The sequence below is a fragment of the Babylonia areolata genome, chromosome 23, assembly GCF_041734735.1.
Source record: "Babylonia areolata isolate BAREFJ2019XMU chromosome 23, ASM4173473v1, whole genome shotgun sequence".
In the NCBI taxonomy this organism is placed as follows: Eukaryota; Metazoa; Mollusca; class Gastropoda; order Neogastropoda; family Buccinidae; genus Babylonia; species Babylonia areolata.
This window is the reverse complement of record NC_134898.1, coordinates 2,557,628-2,584,946: the sequence shown is the minus strand read 5'-3', so window position 1 is coordinate 2,584,946 and position 27,319 is coordinate 2,557,628. Positions and strand designations below refer to the sequence as shown.

The following is a 27,319-nucleotide window of genomic DNA, read 5'->3' as shown; positions in this document are numbered from 1 at the left end:
TATTCCTACAGATGGACACCAAAGCAGTCTGTTCCCTACAGATGGACACCAAAGCAGTCTGTTCCCTACAGATGGACACCAAAGCAGTCTGTATTCCTACAGATGGACACCAAAGCAGTCTGTTCCCTACAGATGGACACCAAAGCAGTCAGTTCCCTACAGATGGACACCAAAGCAGTCTGTTCCCTACAGATGGACACCAAAGCAGTCTGTTTCCTATGGACACCAAAGCAGTCTGTTCCCTACAGATGGACACCAAAGCAGTCTGTTCCCTACAGACGGACACCAAAGCAGTCTGTTTCCTATGGACACCAAAGCAGTCTGTTCCCTACAGATGGACACCAAAGCAGTCTGTTTCCTATGGACACCAAAGCAGTCTGTTCCCTACAGATGGACACCAAAGCAGTCTGTTTCCTATGGACACCAAAGCAGTCTGTTCCCTACAGATGGACACCAAAGCAGTCTGTTTCCTATGGACACCAAAGCAGTCTGTTCCCTACAGATGGACACCAAAGCAGTCTGTTCCCTACAGATGGACACCAAAGCAGTCTGTTTCCTATGGACACCAAAGCAGTCTGTTCCCTACAGATGGACACCAAAGCAGTCTGTTCCCTACAGATGGACACCAAAGCAGTCTGTTCCCTACAGATGGACACCAAAGCAGTCTGTTTCCTATGGACACCAAAGCAGTCTGTTTCCGATGGACACCAGTCTGTTCCCTACAGATGGACACCAAAGCAGTCTGTTCCCTACAGATGGACACCAAAGCAGTCTGTTCCCTACAGATGGACACCAAAGCAGTCTGTTCCCTACAGATGGACACCAAAGCAGTCAGTTTCTTATGGACACCAAAGCAGTCTGTTTTCTATGAATACCAAAGCAGTCTGTTCCCTACAGATGGACACCAAAGCAGTCTGTTTCCCTCCAGACAGACACCAAATCAGTCTGTTTCTGATGGACACCAAAGCATTCTGTTTCCCTCCAGACAGACACCAAATCAGTCTGTTTCCCTCCAGACAGACACCAAATCAGTCTGTTTCTCTACAGACGGACACCAAAGCAGTCTATTCCCTCCAGACAGACATCAAATCAGTCTATTTCTGATGGACACCAAAGCAGTCTATTCCCTCCAGACAGACACCAAATCAGTCTGTTTCCCTCCAGACAGACACCAAATCAGTCTGTTTCTCTACAGGCGGACACCAAATCAGTCTGTTTCTGATGGACACCAAAACATTCTGTTTCCCTCCAGACAGACACCAAATCAGTCTGTTTCTGATGGACACCAAAACATTCTGTTTCCCTCCAGACAGACACCAAATCAGTCTGTTTCCTACAGATGGACACCAAAGCAGTCTGTTTCTGATGGACACCAAAGCATTCTGTTTCCCTCCAGACAGACACCAAATCGGTCTGTTTCTGATGGACACCAAAGCAGTCTATTTCTGATGGACACCGAAGCAGTCTATTCCCTCCAGACAGACACCAAAGCATTCTGTTTCCCTCCAGACAGACACCAAATCGGTCTGTTTCTGATGGACACCAAAGCAGTCTATTTCTGATGGACACCGAAGCAGTCTATTCCCTCCAGACAGACACCAGAGCAGTCTGTTTCCTACCTATCTTGGCCAGGCTGTGGTCTGTCAGTCCACGGGCGTAGTTCATCAGCTGCTGCAGTTCTGTGGCACGCCCCATCAGTGTCTCCGCCTTCTCCTTCACGAACAGCCCCTGCAGCTCTCTCTCTGTGCGCATGGCAAGGTATATCTGTTACGCATGTGTGGGTGTGTGTGTGAATGTGTGTCGTCACGTTTGACATTTATTTGCTTATTTATCATCATTGTTGTCTTATTTATTTATTTATTTATTATTATTATTTTATTATTATTATTTTCATTACTACTACCTTTTTTTTTATATCATAATTATTATTTATTTATTTATGTAAGCTTATATATATATATATATATATATATTTTTTTTTTTTTTTTTTTTCTCAAGGCCTGACTAAGCGCGTTGGGTTACGCTGCTGGTCAGGCATCTGCTTGGCAGATGTGGTGTAGCGTATATGGATTTGTCCGAACGCAGTGACGCCTCCTTGAGCTACTGATACTGATACTGCATGGCAAGATAATAATACAAATACTACTACTACTACTACTTCTCTTCTACTAATACTATCAATAATGATTTCATGCACATGTGTGTGTATACTTCTATGCATGTATATTTATTGTATGAATGACTTTTATTGTAAACACACTGTCTGGGAGACGTCATCGTCATGATTATATATTGCTGTTAGTTACCGCAAGGATCTCGACCCTCCCTGTTCCCTGCGTGCATGCGCGTGTGTATTTGTATGTGTGTGTGTGTGTGTGTGTGTACGTGTGTATGCATATGCCCACTGGTGTCATTGTGTGTGCGTATGTGGGTGTGCACATTTATTATTTTTGAAACATATTTTCTTTTTCACACAAACCTAGGGTAAGATCTCAAGGCCTGACCAGTGGGTGGGTTTATGTGAATATTAGGCTTATGATAAAAGAAAAAAACAAATTTACAGCAGACCTGGTGTAGCATATGTGGATCCAAATTTACAGCAGATGTGGTGTAGCATATGTGTATCCAAATTTACAGCAGATGTGGCGTAGCATATGTGGATCTAAATTTACAGCAGACGTGGTGTAGCATATGTGGATCCAAATTTACAGCAGACCTGGTGTAGCATATGTGGATCCAAATTTACAGCAGACGTGGTGTAGCATATGTGGATCTAAATTTACAGCAGACCTGGTGTAGCATATGTGTATCCAAATTTACAGCAGATGTGGTGTAGCATATGTGGATCTAAATTTACAGCAGACCTGGTGTAGCATATGTGGATCCAAATTTACAGCAGACATGGTGTAGCATACATGGATCTAAATTTACAGCAGATGTGGCGTAGCATTTGTGGATCCAAATTTACAGCAGATGTGGCGTAGCATATGTGGATCCAAATTTACAGCAGATGTGGCGTAGCATATGTGGATCTAAATTTACAGCAGACGTGGTGTAGCATATGTGGATCCAAATTTACAGCAGATGTGGTGTAGCATATGTGGATCCAAATTTACAGCAGACCTGGTGTAGCATACATGGATCTAAATTTACAGCAGATGTGGCGTAGCATTTGTGGATCTACATTTACAGCAGATGTGGTGTAGCATATGTGGATCCAAATTTACAGCAGACGTGGTGTAGCATACATGGATCCAAATTCACAGACGTGGTGTAGCACTTATAATACATAACAGTCTGCACACTCTAACACCTCCTTGAAAGTGGAATTGAAAGTGAGCGCAGTCAGCTGTGCAACTCACCCTTCTCCTCAGGCGTCAGGTCTGCTGTGCTGTCTTCCGCGGGGTAGGCCCTGTCAATGGCTGCCTGGAAAAACTCCTTCACCTGGTCCGCAAACCCCTCCAGGCCTGTCAGGCTGACCTGGAACCACACCGCAGTGCTTGACGGTCCTTCACTCACATCACTGTGTCACTCACTCACATCACTGTGTCACTCACATCACTGTGTCACTGTCCCTCACTCAAATCACTGTGTTACTCACATCACTGTGTCACTGTCTCTCACTCACATCACTGTGTCACTCACATCACTGTGTCACTGTCCCATACTCACATCACTGTGTCACTCACATCACTGTGTCACTCACATCACTGTGTCACTGTCCCTCACTCACATCACTGTGTCACTCACATCACTGTGTCACTGTCCCTCACTCACATCACTGTGTCACTGTCCCTCACTCAAATCACTGTGTCACTCACATCACTGTGTCACTGTCCCTCACTCAAATCACTGTGTCACTCACATCACTGTGTCACTGTCCCTCACTCACATCACTATGTCACTGTCCTTCACTCACATCACTGTGTCACTCACATCACTGTGTCACTGTCCCTCACTCACATCACTGTGTCACTCACATCACTGTGTCACTGTCCCTCACTCACATCACTGTGTCACTCACATCACTGTGTCACTGTCCCTCACTCACATCACTGTGTCACTCACATCACTGTGTCACTGTCCCTCACTCACATCACTGTGTCATTCACATCACTGTGTCACTGTCCCTCACTCAAATCACTGTGTCACTCACATCACTGTGTCACTGTCCCTCACTCAAATCACTGTGTCACTCACATCACTGTCACTGTCCCTCACTCACATCACTGTGTCACTCACATCACTGTGTCACTGTCCCTCACTCACATCACTGTGTCACTCACATCACTGTGTCACTGTCCCTCACTCACATCACTGTGTCACTCACATCACTGTGTCACTGTCCCTCACTCACATCACTGTGTCACTCACATCACTGTGTCACTCACATCACTGTGTCACTGTCCCTCACTCACATCACTGTGTCACTCACATCACTGTGTCACTGTCCCTCACTCACATCACTGTGTCACTGTCCCTCACTCACATCACTGTGTCACTCACATCACTGTGTCACTGTCCCTCACTCAAATCACTGTGTCACTCAAATCACTGTGTCACTGTCCCTCACTCAAATCACTGTGTCACTCACATCACTGTGTCACTGTCTCTCACTCAAATCACTATGTCACTGTCCCTCACTCACATCACTGTGTCACTGTCCCTCACTCACATCACTGTGTCACTCACATCACTATGTCACTGTCCCTCACTAACATCACTGTGTCACTGTCCCTCACTCAAATCACTGTGTCACTCAAATCACTGTGTCACTGTCCCTCACTCAGATCACTGTGTCACTGTCCCTCACTCAAATCACTGTGTCACTCAAATCACTGTGTCACTGTCCCTCACTCACATCACTGTGTCACTCACATCACTGTGTCACTGTCCCTCACTCACATCACTGTGTCACTGTCCCTCACTCACATCACTGTGTCACTGTCCCTCACTCACATCACTGTGTCACTCACATCACTGTGTCACTGTCCCTCACTCACATCACTGTGTCACTGTCCCTCACTCACATCACTGTGTCACTCACATCACTGTGTCACTGTCCCTCACTCACATCACTGTGTCACTCACATCACTGTGTCACTGTCCCTCACTCACATCACTGTGTCACTCACATCACTGTGTCACTGTCCCTCACTCACATCACTGTGTCACTGTCCCTCACTCACATCACTGTGTCACTGTCCCTCACTCACATCACTGTGTCACTGTCCCTCACTCACATCACTGTGTCACTCACATCACTGTGTCACTGGCTCTCACTCAAATCACTGTGTCACTCACATCACTGTGTCACTGTCCCTCACTCACATCACTGTGTCACTCACATCACTGTCACTGTCCCTCACTCACATCACTGTGTCACTCACATCACTGTGTCACTGGCTCTCACTCAAATCACTGTGTCACTCACATCACTGTGTCACTGTTCCTCACTCACATCACTGTGTCACTCACATCACTGTGTCACTCACATCACTGTCCCTCACTCACATCACTATGTCACTGTCCCTCACTCACATCACTGTGTCACTCACATCACTATGTCACTGTCCCTCACTCACATCACTGTGTCACTGTCCCTCACTCAAATCACTGTGTCATTCACATCACTATGTCACTGTCCCTCACTCACATCACTGTCACTCACATCACTGTGTCACTCACATCACTGTGTCACTGTCCCTCACTCACATCACTGTGTCACTCACATCACTGTGTCACTGTCCCTCACTCACATCACTGTGTCACTGTGCCTCACTCACATCACTGTGTCATTCACATCACTGTGTCACTGTCCCTCACTCACATCACTGTCACTCACATCACTGTGTCACTCACATCACTGTCCCTCACTCACATCACTGTGTCACTGCCCCTCACTCACATCACAGAGAATGCAAAAGAGGTGGTTCATTATCAGTGTAAGATCCAAAGACAGAAACAGCAGCCAACTGTGGAGTTTGTTTTATCTGAACACAGGAATAGTGTGGATCTCAGAGATGAGGTTTTCCCATAGATTTAAGGAAATCAGTTTGTCAGAGGTCGATCCTGAGATTTGATTCAGATTCCATCGCACTTGACCATTTGGGAATACGGATCAACCATGGATGGTTCGTGGGATCGACGTGCGAGTCAGATCAACAGAAAACGAACCTATCACAACCCATTGATTTTCTCAACAGATTTGCACAAATCTCAGGATCGACTCCTAGGGCTCTCTGATTTACTGATTTCCTTAAATCTATGGGAAAATCTCATCTCTGAGATCCACATGGTTTCTGTGTTCAGATGAAAAAAAAAAACTCCACAGTCGGCTGCTCTTTTTGTCCTTGGATCTTACACTGATAATGAGCCACCTCTTTTGCATTCTCTACTCACCTCTTTGAAATCTGGCTATAAAATCTACTTCTGAGATTTCTTCTTCTTCGTTCATAGGGTGCAACTCTCACATTCACTGGTGTGCGGGCTTTTATGTGTATGACCGTTTTTACCCTGCCATGTAGGCAGCCATACTCCGTTTTCAGGGGTGTGCATGCTGGGTATGTTCTTGTTTCCATGACACATCGAATGCTCACATAGATTACAGGATCTTTAACGTGCTTATTTGATCTTCTGCTTGCGTATACACATGAAGGGGGTTCAGGCACAAGCAGGTCTGCACATATGTTGACCTGGGAGATTGGAAAAATCACCACCCTTTACCCACCAGGCACCGTTACCGAGATTCGAACCTGGGACCCTGGGACTGAAAGTCCACTCGGCTATTGCGCCCGTCAACTTCAGAGACATATCAAATTGCTATCACACCCAAATTTCACACACATGCATACCTCACATAAGGGTGAAAGAGGAGGAGGAATTTTGTTTAATGTCCCGTCACACATATCGGTGATTGAAGACATTTTGTTAAAGTATTTATGAATACATTTGAGTATTATCGGTTAGAAGGGGTGGGAGATGTGAATGAATGGAGGGTTGGGGGAAACTGGGCAAATGTGGGTGAAATGAGGGTGAAATCTGAAAAAAAAAAAAAATCTAAATACAATTACAAGAAATTACTTTAAGGACTTCAAAAAAGAGAAGTCGTTAAACTGACAAGCGAAACAACTGATAATGAATGCAAAAAGTCAAAAACATCAGCGTTCTCAGTCACTTGTGAAGACACACTTTCGTGTGCATAAGGCTTCATCAAGCTACAGTCAAGTGTGAAAGATAAGACTGATAAAAGTCTGAAATAGACAGAAAGATTAGACTGATAAACACCTGAAATAGACAAGAGGACAGAGAAAATAGTCAAGGGTGAAAGATAAGACTGGTAAAAGTCTGAAATAGACAGAAGGCCAGAGATAACACAGTCAAGTGTGAAAGATAAGACTGATAAACACCTGAAATAGACAGAAGGCCAGAGATAATACAGTCAAGGGTGAAAGATAAGACTGGTAAAAGTCTGAAATAGACAGAAGGCCAGAGAAAATACAGTCAGGGGTGAAAGATAAGACTGATAAAAGTCTGAAATAGACAGAAGGCCAGAGATAATACAGTCAAGGGTGAAAGATAAGACTGGTAAACACCTGAAATAGACAGAAGGCCAGAGATAATACAGTCAAGTGTGAAAGATAAGACTGGTAAACACCTGAAATAGACAGAAGGACAGAGATAATACAGTCAAGGGTGAAAGATAAGACTGGTAAACACCTGAAATAGACAGAAGGACAGAGATAATACAGTCAAGGGTGAAAGATAAGACTGGTAAACACCTGAAATAGACAGAAGGACAGAGATAATACAGTCAAGGGTGAAAGATAAGACTGGTAAACACCTGAAATAGACAGAAGGCCAGAGAAAATACAGTCAAGGGTGAAAGATAAGACTGGTAAACACCTGAAATAGACAGAAGGACAGAGATAATACAGTCAATGGTGAAAGATAAGACTGATAAACACCTGAAATAGACAGAAGGCCAGAGATAATACAGTCAAGGGTGAAAGATAAGACTGGTAAACACCTGAAATAGACAGAAGGCCAGAGATAATACAGTCAAGGGTGAAAGATAAGACTGGTAAACACCTGAAATAGACAGAAGGACAGAGATAATACAGTCAAGGGTGAAAGATAAGACTGATAAACACCTGAAATAGACAGAAGGCCAGAGATAATACAGTCAAGTGTGAAAGATAAGACTGATAAACACCTGAAATAGACAGAAGGACAGAGATAATACAGTCAAAGGTGAAAGATAAGACTGATAAACACCTGAAATAGACAGAAGGCCAGAGAAAATACAGTCAAGGGTGAAAGATAAGACTGGTAAACACCTGAAATAGACAGAAGGCCAGAGATAATACAGTCAAGGGTGAAAGATAAGACTGGTAAACACCTGAAATAGACAGAAGGCCAGAGATAATACAGTCAAAGGTGAAAGATAAGACTGGTAAACACCTGAAACAGACAGAAGGCCAGAGAAAATACAGTCAATGGTGAAAGATAAGACTGATAAAAACCTGAAATAGACAGAAGGCCAGAGATAATACAGTCAAGGGTGAAAGATAAGACTGATAAAAGTCTGAAATAGACAGAAAGATTAGACTGATAAAAGCCTGAAATAGACAGAAGGACAGAGAAAATAGTCAAGGGTGAAAGATAAGACTGGTAAAAGTCTGAAATAGACAGAAGGCCAGAGATAATACAGTCAAGGGTGAAAGATAAGACTGATAAACACCTGAAATAGACAGAAGGCCAGAGAAAATACAGTCAGGGGTGAAAGATAAGACTGATAAACACCTGAAATAGACAGAAGGCCAGAGAAAATACAGTCAATGGTGAAAGATAAGACTGATAAACACCTGAAATAGACAGAAGGCCAGACAAAATACAGTCAGGGGTGAAAGATAAGACTGATAAACACCTGAAATAGACAGAAGGCCAGACAAAATACAGTCAGGGGTGAAAGATAAGACTGATAAACACCTGAAATAGACAGAAGGCCAGACAAAATACAGTCAGGGGTGAAAGATAAGACTGATAAAAGCCTGAAATAGACAGAAGGCCAGAGATAATACAGTCAAGGGTGAAAGATAAGACTGATAAACACCTGAAATAGACAGAAGGCCAGAGATAATACAGTCAAGTGTGAAAGATAAGACTGATAAACACCTGAAATAGACAGAAGGCCAGAGATAATACAGTCAAGGGTGAAAGATAAGACTGGTAAAAGTCTGAAATAGACAGAAGGCCAGAGATAATACAGTCAAGGGTGAAAGATAAGACTGGTAAAAGTCTGAAATAGACAGAAGGCCAGAGATAATACAGTCAAGGGTGAAAGATAAGACTGATAAAAGTCTGAAATAGACAGAAGGCCAGAGATAATACAGTCAAGGGTGAAAGATAAGACTGATAAACACCTGAAATAGACAGAAGGACAGACAAAATACAGTCAGGGGTGAAAGACAAGACTGATAAACACCTGAAATAGACAGAAGGACAGAGAAAATACAGTCAAGGGTGAAAGATAAGACTGGTAAACACCTGAAATAGACAGAAGGACAGAGAAAATACAGTCAAGGGTGAAAGATAAGACTGATAAACACCTGAAATAGACAGAAGGACAGAGAAAATACAGTCAAGGGTGAAAGATAAGACTGATAAACACCTGAAATAGACAGAAGGACAGAGAAAATACAGTCAAGGGTGAAAGATAAGACTGATAAACACCTGAAATAGACAGAAGGACAGAGAAAATAGTCAAGGGTGAAAGATAAGACTGATAAACACCTGAAACAGACAGAAGGCCAGAGAAAATACAGTCAAGGGTGAAAGATAAGACTGGTAAAAGTCTGAAATAGACAGAAGGCCAGAGATAATACAGTCAAGGGTGAAAGACAAAACTGATAAAAGTCTGAAATAGACAGAAAGATTAGACTGATAAAAGCCTGAAATAGACAGAAGGCCAGAGAAAATACAGTCAAGGGTGAAAGATAAGACTGATAAACACCTGAAATAGACAGAAGGACAGAGATAATACAGTCAAGGGTGAAAGATAAGACTGATAAAAGTCTGAAATAGACAGAAAGATTAGACTGATAAAAGCCTGAAATAGACAGAAGGACAGAGAAAATAGTCAAGGGTGAAAGATAAGACTGGTAAAAGTCTGAAATAGACAGAAGGCCAGAGATAATACAGTCAAGGGTGAAAGATAAGACTGATAAAAGTCTGAAATAGACAGAAAGATTAGACTGATAAAAGCCTGAAATAGACAGAAGGACAGAGAAAATACAGTCAAGGGTGAAAGATAAGACTGGTAAAAGTCTGAAATAGACAGAAGGCCAGAGATAATACAGTCAAGTGTGAAAGATAAGACTGATAAAAAACCTGAAATAGACAGAAGGCCAGAGAAAATACAGCGGGGAAATGGGATTCAGGGTACAGTGCATGATTACCAGTTCTCTGCCCGTGGTGTGGGTGAGGCCTCCGAACTGGGCCGTGTAGGGAAACACCTGCTGGGGGTAGTGCTTCTTCAGGTAGTCCTTCAACACCTGGAAAACAATTCGAAGTACACTTACCTCGGTCAGACAAAAAGACAACACGGCATTCTTCTTACTGCGTCCTTGTTGCATTTTTTTTCTTTTTCTTTTTTCTTTTTTTGTTTGTCGACAGAGGTCTTCAAATATATGAAGAAAACGTATGCTTTAAATTCTAATATTTATATGAAGATGGCAAGGTTATAACTTTGAAACCAAGTCCAGCTTCACTGTACTTATTCAAAGCATTAACAAGTGTTAGTGTAAGTTTACACATGATTTGGATGTGTGCATGCATTTTGAGAAACGAGTGGGGGAACTGGGTCACTTTATCAATCAAGCGTGCATTAGTTACATGTTGCATTTGAAAAGTGAGTGATTTTGACACAGTTAATTCATTATATTTTATGTTAATTATGTTCTGTTGTTGTTGTTGTTGTTGTTGTAATGATCCATGCTGTGACTTAAAAGAGTAAGACATATCATTCTTGTAACTGTTATCATTGTTGTATGTAATTTTAGGCTATTTAACGCAAAGAGAAAATGATAAGCCACTGCATTTGTGTATGTGTGTGCCAGTGTGTGTGTGCATGCATGTATGTGTGTGTGTGTAGGTGCAGGTAGGTGCACTCACAAGCATGTAGAAATGTATATATCTGCAGATGTGTTTATGTGTCAGCATGAAAGCACATGTTTCTATGATGGTAACAATCAACATGTGTACCATTATGTGTGAGCATGAGAGCACATGTTTCTATAATGGTAACAATCAATGTGTGTACATTCACATGTGAGCATGAGAGCACATGTTTCTATGATGTGTACCATCATGTGTGAGCATGACAGCACATGTTTCTATGACGGTGACAATCAACACGTGTACCATTATGTGTGGGCATGAAAGGTCGTGTTTCTATGATGGTAACAATCAACATGTGTACCATCAGGTGTGAGCATGAAAGCACATGTTTCTATGACGGTGACAATCAACACGTGTACCAACATGTGTGAGCATGACAGCACATGTTTCTATGACGGTGACAATCAACACGTGTACCATGTGTGAGCATGAAAGGACATGTTTCTATGACAGTGACAATCAACACGTGTACCTTCATGTGTGAGCATGAAAGGTCATGTTTCTATGACAGTGACAATCAACACGTGTACCATCAGGTGTGAGCATGAAAGCACATGTTTCTATGATGGTGACAATCAACACGTGTACCATGATGGTGACAATCAACACGTGTACCATCAGGTGTGAGCATGAAAGCACGTGTTTCTATGACGGTGACAATCAACACGTGTACTACCAGGTGTGAGCATGACAGCACATGTTTCTATGATGGTGACAATCAACACGTGTACCATGTGTGAGCATGAAAGGACATGTTTCTATGACGGTGACAATTAACACGTGTACCTTCATGTGTCAGCATGAAAGGTCATGTTTCTATGACAGTGACAATCAACACGTGTACCATCAGGTGTGAGCATGAAAGCACATGTTTCTATGACGTGTGAGCATGACAGCACATGTTTCTATGATGGTGACAATCAACACGTGTACCATCATGTGTGAGCATGACAGCACACGTTTCTATGGCGGTGACAATCAACACGTGTACCATCATGTGTGAGAATGACAGCACATGTTTCTATGACGGTGACAATCAACACGTGTACCTACATGTGTGAGCATGACAGCACATGTTTCTATGACGGTGACAATCAACACGTGTACCATCATGTGTGAGCATGAAAGCACATCTTTCTATGACGGTGACAATCAACACGTGTACCATCATGTGTGAGCATGAAAGCACATCTTTCTATGACGGTGACAATCAACACCTGTACCACCATGTGTGAGCATGAAAGCACATGTTTCTATGATGGTGACAATCAACACGTGTACCATCATGTGTGAGCATGAAAGCACATCTTTCTATGACATGTGTGAGCATGAAAGCACATGTTTCTATGACATGTGTGAGCATGAAAGCACATGTTTCTATGATGGTAACAATCAACATGTGTACCACCATGTGTGAGCATGAAAGCACATGTTTCTATGACGGTGACAATCAACACGTGTACCATCAGGTGTGAGCATGAAAGCACACGTTTCTATGACGGTGACAATCAACATGTGTACCATCAGGTGTGAGCATGACAGCACATGTTTCTATGACAGTGACAATCAACACGTGTACCACCATGTGTGAGCATGAAAGCACATGTTTCTATGACGGTGACAATCAACACGTGTACCATCAGGTGTGAGCATGAAAGCACACGTTTCTATGACGGTGACAATCAACACGTGTACCTTCATGTGTGAGCATGAAAGCACGTGTTTCTATGACGGTGACAATCAACACATGTACCACCATGTGTGAGCATGAAAGCACGTGTCTCTATGATGGTGACAATCAACACGTGTACCACCATGTGTGAGCATGAAAGCATGTGTTTCTATGACGGTGAAAATCAACACGTGTACCACCATGTGTGAGCATGAAAGCACACGTTTCTATGACGGTGACAATCAACACGTGTACCTTCATGTGTGAGCATGAAAGCACGTGTTTCTATGTCATGTGTGAGCATGACAGCACACGTTTCTATGGCGGTGACAATCAACACGTGTACCTTCATGTGCTCCCTGGCCAGGGCAGACTCCCCCTGGAAACGACCCGTGTGAGGCTCAGGCAGCTGGGGGATAAAGCACGGGTCACGCAGGAAGAACGCAGCGTTGGGATTGGATATTCTGAAAGCACACACCAGTAATCGCCTTCTTCTTCTTCTGTTTTTGTCAGCTGCAACTGCCACTTTCGCTTGTACGCACGCATGCATGAGTCAGGTTTCATGTGTATGACAACCTGGTGAATCTGTTCAGCATGCATGTAGACATGGTCACAACATATACAAACTTCAACACACACATACACACACACACACACACCTACGCTCGCATGGAAAAGTACACACACCTGCACACTAAACCACCCTCACTTTCAAAATATTCACCACACAACACCTCTGGTGCACATTTCCATCCACTCATGAACAAATCTACAGGTTGACTTTCTCCCTGTTTCGCTGTCCACACACTTGTCATCAGCCTGCTCAGGTACAGCAAAGAAATATCCTACAAATAACCAACATCACTTTGGTTAGGTGTTCACTGTACCTGATTAACTCTCTCCATACGAACAGCGAAAGAGACGACGTTAACAGCGTTTCATCCCAATTACCATCATCAAAATATTGCAAGCGGAACGCTCTTATACTGAAGAGGTGAATGTTGACAAAGAATACCACAGTTCTGACGACGGAAGCTAAAGATTGGGTCATTCTGACACCCACTGGACATCTGAAGGGTCTGTGTAGAGGAGAAGAGAGGACTGGCCGTATTGAGTGAGTTAACCCCTTGTCTGCTGAACTTTGGTGAAATCAGATCAGTGTGCCATTCGTTTGAAAGAAAGACAGTTATCTTTTTTTCTGTAAACCTATCAATGGTGCACTTGATTTTCCTGAACTAAAGTGATGCAATCTCAAGAGGGAGATGTCCAAACACATAGTGCTGACTGATATCCTATCTGTAAGGTCAGTCTAAATCTCGGCGAGGTGAGATCCCTTCACTGACAAGCAGACTTGTCAACAGCAGTAAAAAGGTTTAATTTCAAATCAGTTTTCAACCTTTCTCACATAAACAACATGACGGATTTCATTTTTAACATGACGACTGCCACTCTTAACACCCACTTTGAAGTGACGCCTTTTCTGAGAGAGAAAGAGGGGGGGGGGGGGGGGGGAGAAAAAGAGCAAGAGAGAGAGAGAGAGAGGTGAGAGGAGGGGTGTATGTACCTGAGAGCTCCATACAGCAGCTCCATGAAGGTCATAGAGGAGTTCTCCACCCAGTCGTATCTGTCCCGTACCTCTTCAGGTACCTCTTCCTTTCCTGGGATCCACCCGTACCTGTGACAGTGCAGGCCATAATGACCACATGGCCATCACCCCTACCTGTGACAGTGCAGGCCATAATGACCACATGGCCATCACCACTACCTGTGACAGGCCATAATGACCACATGGCCATCACCGCTACCTGTGACAGGCCATAATGACCACATGGCCATCACCGCTACCTGTGACAGTGCAGGCCATAATGACCACATGGCCATCACCCCTACCTGTGACAGTGCAGGCCATAATGACCACATGGCCATCACCCCTACCTGTGACAGTGCAGGCCATAATGACCACATGGCCATCACCCCTACCTGTGACAGGCCATAATGACCACATGGCCATCACCCCTACCTGTGACAGTGCAGGCCATAATGACCACATAGCCATCACCGCTACCTGTGACAGGCCATAATGACCACATGGCCATCACCACTACCTGTGACAGTGCAGGCCATAATGACCACATGGCCATCATCCCTACCTGTGAGAGTGCAGGCCATAATGACCACATGGCCATCACCACTACCTGTGACAGTGCAGGCCATAATGGCCACATGGCCATCACCACTACCTGTGACAGGCCATAGTGACCACATGGCCATCACCCCTACCTGTGAGAGTGCAGGCCATAATGACCACATGGCCATCACCCCTACCTGTGACAGTGCAGGCCATAATGGCCACATGGCCATCACCCCTACCTGTGACAGTGCAGGCCATAATGACCACATGGCCATCACCCTACCTGTGACAGTGCAGGCCATAATGACCACATAGCCATCACCCTACCTGTGACAGTGCAGGCCATAATGACCACATGGCCATCACCCCTACCTGTGACAGTGCAGGCCATAATGACCACATGGCCATCACCCTACCTGTGACAGTGCAGGCCATAATGACCACATGGCCATCACCCCTACCTGTGACAGGCCATAATGACCACATGGCCATCACCCTACCTGTGACAGGCCATAATGACCACATGGCCATCACCCCTACCTGTGACAGTGCAGGCCATAATGACCACATGGCCATCACCCCTACCTGTGACAGTGCAGGCCATAATGACCACATGGCCATCACCCTACCTGTGACAGGCCATAGTGACCACTTGGCCATCACCCCTACCTGTGACAGGCCATAATCTGGCCATCACCCCTACCTGTGGAGTGATGGCCTTTAGGTAAAGCGTCCGCCTAGGAAGCGAGAGAGTCTGAGCACGCTGGTTCGAATCATGGCTCAGTTGCCAATATTTTCTCCCCCTCCACTGGACCTTGAGTGGTGGTCTGGACGCTAGTCATTCGGATGAGACGATAAACCGAGGTCTTGTGTGTTGCATGCACTTAGCACATGTAAAAGAACCACGCAACAAAAGAGATGTCCCTGGCAAACTTCAACAGAAAAATCCACTTCATTAGGAAAAACAAATAAAACTGCACACAGGAAAGAATACACAAAAAAAAACAGAAAAGAAAAAAAGGGTGGCGCTCTCAGTGTAGCAAAGTGCTGCAGAGAAATCTGTTGTGACAAAAAAGAGAAATACAAATAATGACCACATGGCCATCAGGCTGCAATGAACTATGTATGTGAAGGACATGTATGTCACTATATGCATGCATCTGCATGCACATGTGAAAATCAACATAGAAAAAAGCAAAAAAAAACCAATCTTTCTCCCTCTCTTCACTACACACAGACACACACACAACACCACATATTCACACAAAATGCATAGGCATGTATGAGAATACAGACGGTCACAACAGCTGAATGGTTAGAGCATTGTATTTTCAATCTGGCGGTTCTGGGTTTGACCTCGGTATCAGCGTTTGACAGTTTTAAGAGTTTTTCTAACCTCCCAGGTAAACATACGTGCAGACCTGCTACTGCCTGAACCCCCTTCGTGTGTACACACAATCAGAACATCAAATACATACATGCTGAAGATGCATGTTAAAAATGCTATGATCCATGTTGGCGTTCAGTAGGTTTTTGAAACACAAACATAACCAGCATGCATACCCCCCAAAATGGAGTATAGCTGTCTCAGTTCAGTTCTGTTCAGTTACTAAAGGAAGCGTCACTACGTTCCGACAAATCCATATTCGCTACACCACATCTGCTAAGCAGATGCCTGACCAGCAGCGTAACCCAACGCACTTAGTCAGGCCTTGAGTGCTGCCTCAGTAGTGGGTAAAAATGGTCATGCATGTACAAACCCACTCGTGGATATGAGCGGAAACTGAAAGCTGCAGCCCTTCTTCTTCTTCTTCTGTGTTCGTGGGCTGCAACTCCCACGTTCACTCGTATATGCGCGAGTGGGCTTTTACGTGTATGATCCTTTTTAACCCACCATGTAGGCAGCCATACTCCGCTTTCGGGGGTGCATGCTGGGTATGTTCTTGTTTCCATAACCCACCGAACGCTGACATAGATTACAGGATCTTTAACGTGCGTATTTGATCTTCTGCTTGCGTATACACACGAAGGGGGTTCAGGCACTAGCAGGTCTGCACATATGTTGACCTGGGAGATTGGAAAAATCTCCACCCTTTACCCACCAGGCGCCGTCACTGTGATTCGAACCCGGGACCCTCAGATTGAAAGTCCAACGGTTTAACCACTCGGCTATTGTGCCCGTCAAAGCTGCAGCGCAAAAGTGCTCAACAGGAAAAAGGAAAGAAGAAGAAGAATCACATATGCACACAAAAAAAACATGAGTCAAAAGTGAAGATCACCTCCTGAAGAAAGGAAGATCACCGCATGAGGTGAGGAGAAAGATAACATCACCTTTCCCCCAGCATGTTGAGAAAGAAGGGCTGCTGGTTGGCATCGTAGCAACGGTCAATCTCCTCCAGACAGGTGAGGAGAGCCTGGGTGGAGGTGGCGTCCTTTGGCACGCCCCAGCGCAAGTCACACTCCACCAGCCTCACCTTCCTCTCCCGGCACCACTCCTGCAGCTCTGGAAACACCTGTTGGGAACGGGCCAGGTGTTACTCTCTTTTACACCTGCACAGGTGGGTATAAGTGGGTTTTTTGTGTTGATATGGCAGGGAAGGAGGAAACATCTGTATTGAATGGGACAGGTGCTCTCTTTTACACCTGCACAGGTGGGTATAAGTGGGTTTTTTGTGTTGATATGGCAGGGACGGAGGAAACATCTGTATTGAATGGGACAGGTGCTTTCTTTTACACCTGCACAGGTGGGCATAGGTGTTTTTTTTTTCTGTTGATATGGCAGGGAAGGAGGAAACACCAGCAGTGAATGGGACAGGTGCTCTCTTTTACACCTGCACAGGTGGGCACAGATAATTATCGTTCTTCTGTTGGTATGGCATGGGAGGAAACTCATCTCCTTTTGTCACCCACTGTTCACCTCTATCAAAGTCCCATCACTTTTGAAATCACTGCTTCCGTTTTAGTTTTTTTCCCCATTCCAACAATAAAAACAAAACTGGAGACCCATGACAATGAGAAAATCATTCTTTCTTCATACTGTTTTTCTTGCTCTCTTTCTTTCTGTAAGAAAGGCAGTCTACCTGAATGTCACTTCTCTGTTTGTCTTTCTATCTTTCTTTGTTCTTTCTCTCACAGTCATACAGCTGATGATTGTATAGCTTCAACACACATTGCTGGGGTGACTCACAGAACACCTGTACTTTTTGAAATACCTATGGGGATTGGCAGAGACACACTTACAACGCTTTTTGCACAAGATTTGCCAGCTTTAGGGGTATATTCCTTTTACCACGACAGCACTTGCACACTCAGTTTCTTCACGAGCACTTCACACACTCTTTATCTTCACACGAATAACACGCTCATTTTCTTCACATGACACACACTCTGTTCACAAGACTTAACACACTCTCTTTCTTCACATGACTCACAAGACACATGTATTCACTTTCTTCATATGACATACACACTACTCACTGTCCTCACAAGTATCACACACACACTTTCTTCATAAGACAAACTCACTTTCTTCACAAGACTCACACACAATTTTTTCATGACTTGCACACCCTTTCTTCACAACACACACACACACACTTTCTTCACACGACTCACATACACACACACATTTTCTTCACAAGACTCACACACACTCACTTTCTTCACAAGCACTTCACGCTCGCTGAAGAAATCAGTGAAGGTGGAAGACACGAAGATCCGGACCGTTTGCCATCCTCCGAGTTTTGCCGTGGCGTTTTCAGCTTTGTGGACTGGCTGGCCATTGTCCACACTCTGCCTGCAAATGTCGGCTACTGCCTTCCACACTCTGGCCACCTGCTGGACTATCTCTGGGTCTGTCTCACACTGCGGGTCTTCCTCGGCTTGTGTGTCGGATTGCTGAGAGTCCTGTGCAGGAGACACAATGGCCATTTTTATTTAGCTGATATTCCTGTGAGTAAATAAACATGTGCGTGTGGATATGTTCACACACACATGAAAGTACTCACACACATGCATGCACACACACACACACACACACACACACACATGAAAGTACACACACACATGCACACATGAAAGTACACACACACACATGCACATGTGCACGTGCGCGCACACACACACACAAATGTATACGCACAGACAAATATACCCACTCTAAACTGATGAGAAGCACATGACGCACACACAAAAAGACCTATCATGATACAGTAAATTATTATCTTTTACTTAACATTTGCTTAGACCATTTCAAATCATTTTTCCAATCAACAAGTATCTGAACTAAAATGTAAAAAAGAAACTATTTTGAGAAAACCTGAACATACCCAGCATTCATCCCCAGATTCCCCCCCCCCCCCTCTTTTTCATCCATAAAAAATGGAGTATGGCTGCCTAAATGATGGCATAAAAAGGAAATTTTCTATCTAAAATTACGTTTAAATAACATACTTACCGTGACCCACCTAGTGCAGACTCTGGCAGGGGTCTGACATTCCTGTCATGTGCAAACTACTATCCGCCTATGCGGAGAAAACGAAAGTACTACGGCCGATAACCTCCCGGAAGTAGGCAACCTCCCCTTTGTCCTGCTGGCTAGTGCCATCTTTTGGCCCACATTTAGATTTATAAATACAAGTGAATGACATAGCCCACAAACAGAAAAAAAAAGAAGTTACCTTTGTCTCAGCTCTATTTCCACTCTTGAAGCGCCTATACATGACCAAACCTGCAACAGTCCATCAACAAATTTGAACCAATACTGCATTTACAACATATACTGTATATCTTCTGGTTTTTACAACTGAATAGTTATCATCTTTGTTGCTTTCAAATGCAAACAAGAACACACACAAAAGCACACACACACACACACACACACACACACATTTATGCACATAAACAAATGCCTTCCCCTCACCCCACTCCTTTCTTTTCTTTATCACCTCCAGGAAAGACGACTCCAACTACGGCTAGGTTTCTTCTACAGGGTGGTTGAGAGTCTGGTACCAGCGTTCACTCCAAGTGACTTTATCACACCGCAGAAACCAGGACGACGCATCCGCTCCACGAGAGACAAGAGCACATATCTGTCGCAAAACCTTGTGGAGAACTATGTTCGAAACAACGACAGATGCTACTGTGTCCCTGAAACAAACACCGACCAGTACCAATACTCATACTTCCCAAAGACAATAATTGAGTGGAACCATCTAGACGATACCATCGTCCACAAAAAGTCAGTGGATAGCTTCAAATCGGCTCTGGCAAAAGCCAGAAGCCAGTAACACCAACACGTTGCGCACCCCCAGTAAATGGATGTAAGCGACGTGTTGATCCAGATCCAGATCCAGACCGACTTTAAGACTGAAAGATATGGCAGAAGGAATGAAAGAAAAGATTTAAAAAAAGGAAAAGAAAAAAGAAGCGGCTTCAATTGGAAAACTCTCTCAGGGGCACAAAACACATACACATTTGCTCAACAACACACACACACACACACATACACACACAAACACACACACTGAGGCATCCCCCCACCCTAAGACAGCTCCTCCCCCCCCCCCCCCCCCCCCGGCTCCGCCCCCCATACACTGGCCATTATAAGATTAGAAAAGGATATTTATGTATTACTATATTACTAGGCCCATACAACTCTTTAGTCTTACTAAAAAAAAAAAAATAGAGAGAGAGAGAGAGAAAAAAAAAAACAACCTCGATTTTTGTTAAGTCCCTTTGGTAAAAATCATTATCAACTGAAGAACGATAAAGTTCGTACTTGCGTCGTACAAAATCTTGCTGCAAATAGGCAATGCCGATTGTGCCAAGCAACAAGCTATGCCTGATTGTTTACATTGGTGACCTCCCTTTAGAAAAAAATCCAAGGCATATTCCAAACCCACACCAAAAAGTAGTTATATTAGTGATCACATTATTATCTACTTTATCAGACAACCATAACTGTCACTTCATGTGTTATCGGTTACAGGAAATCATGACAATTTCCCGTTATTGAGCGTAAATTTTATAGTTTGTGGTATGTAGACGTTGTATTTTTGACTTCCGTTTCCGTTTGGCTTTTTACCACACGTGCTTTTTCAATCTCGGAACTCAGGACCATCTTGCGACGGTGGATGGAGTACAAGTATTTGGTTTGAAAGATTGTCACAGCAAAGTTTCAAAATGGGGAGGTCTCACAAAGAGACCAACACATATCGGGTAAGTCAGAGATTGGATTTTGTACTCGCGCATTTGAAAAACAACACCTGTTTACAATCACGTTTTCGTTACGAGTGACGAACTCAGCAGGTTGCGTGGTTTTTCTTTTGTCGATGTCGCACTGTAGCATCCTAAATTCCTGGAGCCGAATTTAGGATGCTTGCTAAAGTGCGACTTTAATACGCACAACAACTTGCTGATTCATTCACTACTTAAAGTGTTAGTTGGAGAGATGCTGTACATACCCTTTGCCCACTCTTGAACATACTAAATGATACTATTTACTTGCTTTCCTGTTCCTATTGCACTTATTAAAAACAACAACACTAGTCTTGTTTTAGTTTGAATTTATTCCATGAATGTTTAATTCTGACCCGAGTGTGTGTGTGTGTGGGGGGGGGGGGAGGGGGGGGGGGGGGGCTCATGTACGTTTATGTATATTTCACGATTTGTTGCATATCTGTTATGCATGCGCGCACGTGCGTGTGTGTGTGTCTGTCACTGTGTGTGCGTATTTAACATTTATTTGTTTATTTATTATCATTATTGTCTTTTTTAGTTTTTTTTATTTCTATTTATTTATTCTTTTTTTTTAATCATTATTTTTTAAATTTAAATATTCATATACTTCTTTATTTGTTTAATTATCTTTTTTTCCCTCAAGGCCTGACTAAGCCCTAGGTGCATTGGGTTACACTGCTGGTCAGGCATCTGCTTGGCAGATGTGGTGTAGCATTTCTGGATTTGTCTGAATGCAGTGACTCCTCCTTGAGCTACTGATACTGATAGTGATGCTGATACTTCAGACCAATCTCATTGCTTTTATTTATTTGTTTATTCTTAAAGTTTATGGTTCCATAATCTTTTCATTGCTCATTTTTTTACCTTTGGGATACAATTAATTGAATAATGTTTCATTAATTTAACTCAGTTAGTAAGTCTTTTTGAGTCCATTTTGTGAGTTGTTTTTGTTTTTTTGTCACAGCTGAGCTACTCAGTTAGCCAGTCAGTCTCTCAAGCAATGTAAGAAACTTCTAGTTTGAATTATCTTGTTTCTTCAACTTTAATCTGGTACAATTCATCAATAATTTCCTTGGGAATTTTGTCTCCTGTTCACACATCCAATCAAGACATGTTCATTATTAACACAATGTGCTGTCTTCAATTTCAAACAAATTGATTATTGAGTACTATTATAAATCTTTCAAAAAAGTTAAATTCTTTGGCACTGTAAAACTACAGATTTCACTGAATATTGGAACTCCTTTGTTGGAACTTTTAAAAGTTTTATTCATGAATGAATTATATCATGCCTGAAAAGAAAACTCTTAGTTTTTCTCCATATTTTGGCAACGTTTTAGTGATGCCAGTGAATGATACCAGGTCAGAGATAATTTGTTTTAAATTAAAAGCAAAGCCCCAATACTCATTTCTCGTTTGTAAAAAAAAAAGAAAAGAAAAAAAAAGCCCATTACTGTATACAAAAGTTATCAATACCAGGTAATTATTAAAATTACCAATACAAGTTTCTTTTCTTTTCTTTTTTTTATTCAATAAAGGTTTTTGAATTATAACACACAAAATGTTTTCAAGGCTGATAGCCTAGGAGGACTACGTACACAGGGCACAGGATTGGTCCTGGAGTGATAATTATCGGCAGATACTGAGATAGTCTGGCACTCACACCACCATAGGAACCTCAAATGGATAGGAGCAGATTCAGCCTTTCCCTCTTGTTGTGATCACAACAAACATGCACTTGCATATTATAAATTATGATATAATACTGTTCACAATTGCTTTTCTGTGTGTTTCAGTTTCAAAACTTCACAGAGCGGATGAAACTGATGCACATTGATGTGGTTCATCAAATCCGCAAGAAAATAGAGGAAGATGATGGGGTAAGTTGTGATTAACCTTTTTTCTTTTCCTTTTTTTCAGGCATTCTTCTTTTGTGTTTTTTTGTGCATACATCTCATCTTTAAAAGTAGATGTATGTAATAAGTGATCTTTTCAGCTGAACTGCCCAAGTTCATTTTGCATCATGAAAATGACAATTTAATTTATATAAACTGTCCTAAGTGATAGTTCTGTATGGTTAATTGAAGTTTTAATAATCCCGGTTGTCTTAAAAATAACAACAACAACAAATACTGTGCATGGATTGTCACTAATCATTGCTGCTTATCACAGAGTCGTGGAAGCCTTGAAGAGTCTTGGAAAATTGAGTGAACATTATTCTGGGCTGGAAAAGCGTGTTTGTGTGTTGTTGTTTCTTTTATCATAGTGAGATATCAAAAATGTAGACAGTGGAAAAAACATCAAAGTGTTTGAAAGACCTATGGACACAGATCGTTTTCTTTTCAATCGCCAAAGACGTGGAACAGGCTCCCTGATAACCTCCGTCATTCTGATTCCCTTGCATCTTTTAAATCTCGTCTCAGAACTCACCTTTTCCCTCAGCAATAAGTTCAATTGTGGCAGGTCCACTTCCTTTGCGTTAGCTGTGCTTGACTATGTGTGTATACATATGTGTGTGTACATAACTACATGCGTGTATATGAATGTGTATTGTGTGTGCGTGTATTTATGTAAGTTTGTGCCTGCCTATGTGTGCGTATGTGTTAGGGTAGCTGTTAGATACACATGTATGTTAAAATGTGCAGTGTGTGTGTGTGTGTGTAGTCACATTTTGGTGTGTGTATGTAACATAGATGTAATGTTTTAAACTTTTATGTTAACAAAAGCGTTTTTTGTAAAGCACCTAGAGCAGATTTCTGGATAGTGTGCTATATAAGTATCCATTATTATTATTATTATTAAATGTCCTTTAATCAACATGTGATTAAGACATAATGTTTTTACCATACAGTGTTTTTCAAGTTGTCCAACTGTCAATCTACATTGCAGGAGGAATCCACATACTTTGGAAGTGCTCTTTCCAAGTGGGTGGACTTGAACTGCACCCAGAACTTTGGTATGTTGCTCCAATCAGTCAGTGGTTGCCGAAAGCTGTGCATCCTGTGTGTGTGTGTGTGTGTGTGTGTGTGTGTGTGTGTGTGTGTGTAGATTCATTTACTCTCCCTCTCTCTCTCTCTCTTGTGTTTTTGTATGTGCCTCTCTTCTTCTCTCTGTTTATGTGAAAATGAAGACTGTATGCACATATAAATAATTCTTTATAACCTTTAGCATGTCACCAGTGGTATAGAAGTATATATACTGTGCATGATGAAGTTGTACAATTCTAAGCAGTGTTCAGTTCTAAGCAGTGAATTATCCACTGTGAATGGCTTATGTGCTGGTCTAAAGGTTCATGGTTTTCAGTTTCAGACTCTACCCTTTGTTGAGTGATATGTGTACATTATATTGTTGAGTGACTCTCAGTTTGAAATGACTGAGTTATTGATTTGGCACATTGTTTGTCCTTTTTGGACAGCCCTGCAAACTATTATATAACTGTGTTATTAGGGGCAGCTGTAACGATTTATAACTAAATGAGTACTTTGATTTTTTTCAGATGATTTTAAGGAGGATATGCAGCAGTGCCCATGCAACACCTATGTTCAGCTTGTGCATCACGCTGTGAGTTGGTTTTCTTGAACACTAACATGGATTAAAACAAAGAATGATTGTGTTGATTTTGTAGTGTGTGTGTGTGTGTCCAATATAGCATGCATACTTATACACGTGTGAGAGAGAGAGAGAGAGAGAGAGAGAGAGAGAGAGAGAATACTAATTGTGAGATGGTCATGGATTTTTAAGAATATTTTTATCAGGCTTGCTTTGACTTTGGTGTGTGTGTGTAAACTTATGGTGCATGTTATCTTTTACTCTTCAGTCTTCTGCTTGTAATCTGTATTTTTCAGCTATCTTCGATGTACAGCAGTGATGAGGTATGAGTGTATATTATATATATATATATATTATTATTATTTTTTTTTAAATTTATTTTCTTTTTACAGGAATCCATCATTGTGATCCTGAAGAAACATCTGATGGTTCCCAACACACTGGCTCTGGAACCTCTGCTAGAGTGAGTGTTTGTGTGTGTGTCTGTGTACAATCATATTTCACACAGTACATTTTTATCTCTTGAAATCACTACAAACATAACACACAAACAAAAAATAAATGGTTTTTGAAGAAGAAATACCAATATTTACTTTGACACCAAAATCGCAAAAGTCGTTACGTTGGTCATTACAGAGCACTTATAATTTAAAACTGCTGATTTTAAATCATTTCTGTGGCATGATTGCCATGGGGCGATGAGTCTGCCAGTGGCGCCATGCCATCATCTTTGGTCACTGTCCGTTTCAGCTTGGTGGTGCAGATGGGACGTGACCTTGGCCCTGACTTCTACCAGCATTTCAAGGACGTGTTTGAAATTCTGGTCCACGTTCTAGGGGCCTGCTCCAAGGACCCAGACTCCATTGAGAAGATCTTCACCACCATGGCCTTCCTGTACAAGTTCTTGTGGAGATACCTCACCAAGAACATCTACACTGTCTATGGGTAAGGGAATCATCTACACTGTCTATGGGAAAGAGTTCTGGTTACCTCACCTAAAACATCTACACTGTCTATGGGCAATGGTTTACATCACCTAAAACATCTACACTGTCTATGGGAAAGAGTTCTGGTTACCTCACCTAAAACATCTACACTGTCTATGGGTAATGGTTTACATCACCTAAAACATCTACACTGTCTATGGGAAAGAGTTCTGGTTACCTCACCTAAAACATCTACATCTACACTGTCTATGGGTAATGGTTTACATCACCTAAAACATCTACACTGTCTATGGGAAAGAGTTCTGGTTACCTCACCAAGAACATCTACACTGTCTATGGGTAATGGTTTACATCACCTAAAACACCTACACTGTCTATGGGAAAGAGTTCTGGTTACCTCACCAAAACATCTACACTGTCTATGGGTAATGGTTTACATCACCTAAAACATCTACACTGTCTATGGGAAAGAGTTCTGGTTACCTCACCTAAAACATCTACACTATCTATGGGTAATGGTTTACATCACCTAAAACATCTACACTGTCTATGGGAAAGAGTTCTGGTTACCTCACCTAAAACATCTACACTGTCTATGGGCAATGGTTTACATCACCTAAAACATCTACACTGTCTATGGGAAAGAGTTCTGGTTACCTCACCTAAAACATCTACACTGTCTATGGGTAATGGTTTACATCACCTAAAACATCTACACTGTCTATGGGAAAGAGTTCTGGTTACCTCACCTAAAACATCTACACTGTCTATGGGCAGTGGTTTACATCACCTGAAACATCTACACTGTCTTTGGGAAAGAGTTCTGGTTACCTCACCTAAAACATCTGCACTGTCTATGGGTAATGGTTTACATCACCTAAAACATCTACACTGTCTATGGGAAAGAGTTCTGGTTACATCACCTAAAACATCTACACTGTCTATGGGTAATGGTTTACATCACCTAAAACATCTACACTGTCTATGGGTAATGGTTTACATCACCTAAAACATCTACACTGTCTATGGGTAATGGTTTACATCACCTAAAACATCTACACTGTCTATGGGTAATGGTTTACATCACCTAAAACATCTACACTGTCTATGGGAAAGAGTTCTGGTTACCTCACCTAAAACATCTGCACTGTCTATGGGTAATGGTTTACATCACCTAAAACATCTACACTGTCTATGGGAAAGAGTTCTGGTTACCTCACCTAAAACATCTACACTGTCTATGGGTAATGGTTTACATCACCTAAAACATCTACACTGTCTATGGGAAAGAGTTCTGGTTACATCACCTAAAACATCTACACTGTCTATGGGTAATGGTTTACATCACCTAAAACACCTACACTGTCTATGGGAAAGAGTTCTGGTTACCTCACCTAAAACATCTACACTATCTATGGGTAATGGTTTACATCACCTGAAACATCTACACTGTCTTAGTGTCTGTTGGTAAGGGTTCTACTTCTAGTTACCTCACCAAGAACATCTACACTGTCTATGGTTAAGGGTTGTGAATACCCCACCAAAAACATCTACACTGTTTATGGGTAAGGGTTGTGAATACCTCATCAAAAAACATCT

The 27,319-nt window shown here is 42.4% G+C and overlaps 2 protein-coding genes across 3 annotated transcripts in view; one reads left to right on the top strand and one right to left on the bottom strand.

The window, feature by feature from the left end:
- LOC143298065 (telomerase protein component 1-like) overlaps positions 1 to 20,985 on the bottom strand; it is a 45,194-nt gene extending 24,209 nt beyond the window's left edge. The window contains exons 1-9 of one of the 2 annotated variants that reach the window (XM_076610738.1): positions 20,700 to 20,985; positions 19,664 to 19,713; positions 18,642 to 18,890; positions 17,316 to 17,497; positions 14,418 to 14,528; positions 13,200 to 13,317; positions 10,461 to 10,556; positions 3,363 to 3,480; positions 1,620 to 1,742 (exon numbers count right to left, since the gene is read on the bottom strand). In XM_076610738.1, the coding sequence (XP_076466853.1) occupies positions 1,620 to 1,742; positions 3,363 to 3,480; positions 10,461 to 10,556; positions 13,200 to 13,317; positions 14,418 to 14,528; positions 17,316 to 17,497; positions 18,642 to 18,890; positions 19,664 to 19,705 (1,039 nt within the window). In that variant the 5' untranslated portion in view covers positions 19,706 to 19,713; positions 20,700 to 20,985. The remainder of the gene's footprint in view (positions 1 to 1,619; positions 1,743 to 3,362; positions 3,481 to 10,460; positions 10,557 to 13,199; positions 13,318 to 14,417; positions 14,529 to 17,315; positions 17,498 to 18,641; positions 18,891 to 19,663; positions 19,714 to 20,699) is intronic. The other variant, XM_076610737.1, reaches the window with a different exon arrangement.
- A 94-nt stretch (positions 20,986 to 21,079) lies between these two features.
- Positions 21,080 to 27,319, top strand: part of LOC143298185 (small subunit processome component 20 homolog) — a 95,279-nt gene continuing 89,039 nt past the window's right edge. The window contains exons 1-6 of the mRNA XM_076610934.1: positions 21,080 to 21,203; positions 23,021 to 23,104; positions 24,114 to 24,180; positions 24,721 to 24,785; positions 25,166 to 25,236; positions 25,524 to 25,718. Of these exons, the coding sequence (XP_076467049.1) occupies positions 21,168 to 21,203; positions 23,021 to 23,104; positions 24,114 to 24,180; positions 24,721 to 24,785; positions 25,166 to 25,236; positions 25,524 to 25,718 (518 nt within the window). The 5' untranslated portion in view covers positions 21,080 to 21,167. The remainder of the gene's footprint in view (positions 21,204 to 23,020; positions 23,105 to 24,113; positions 24,181 to 24,720; positions 24,786 to 25,165; positions 25,237 to 25,523; positions 25,719 to 27,319) is intronic.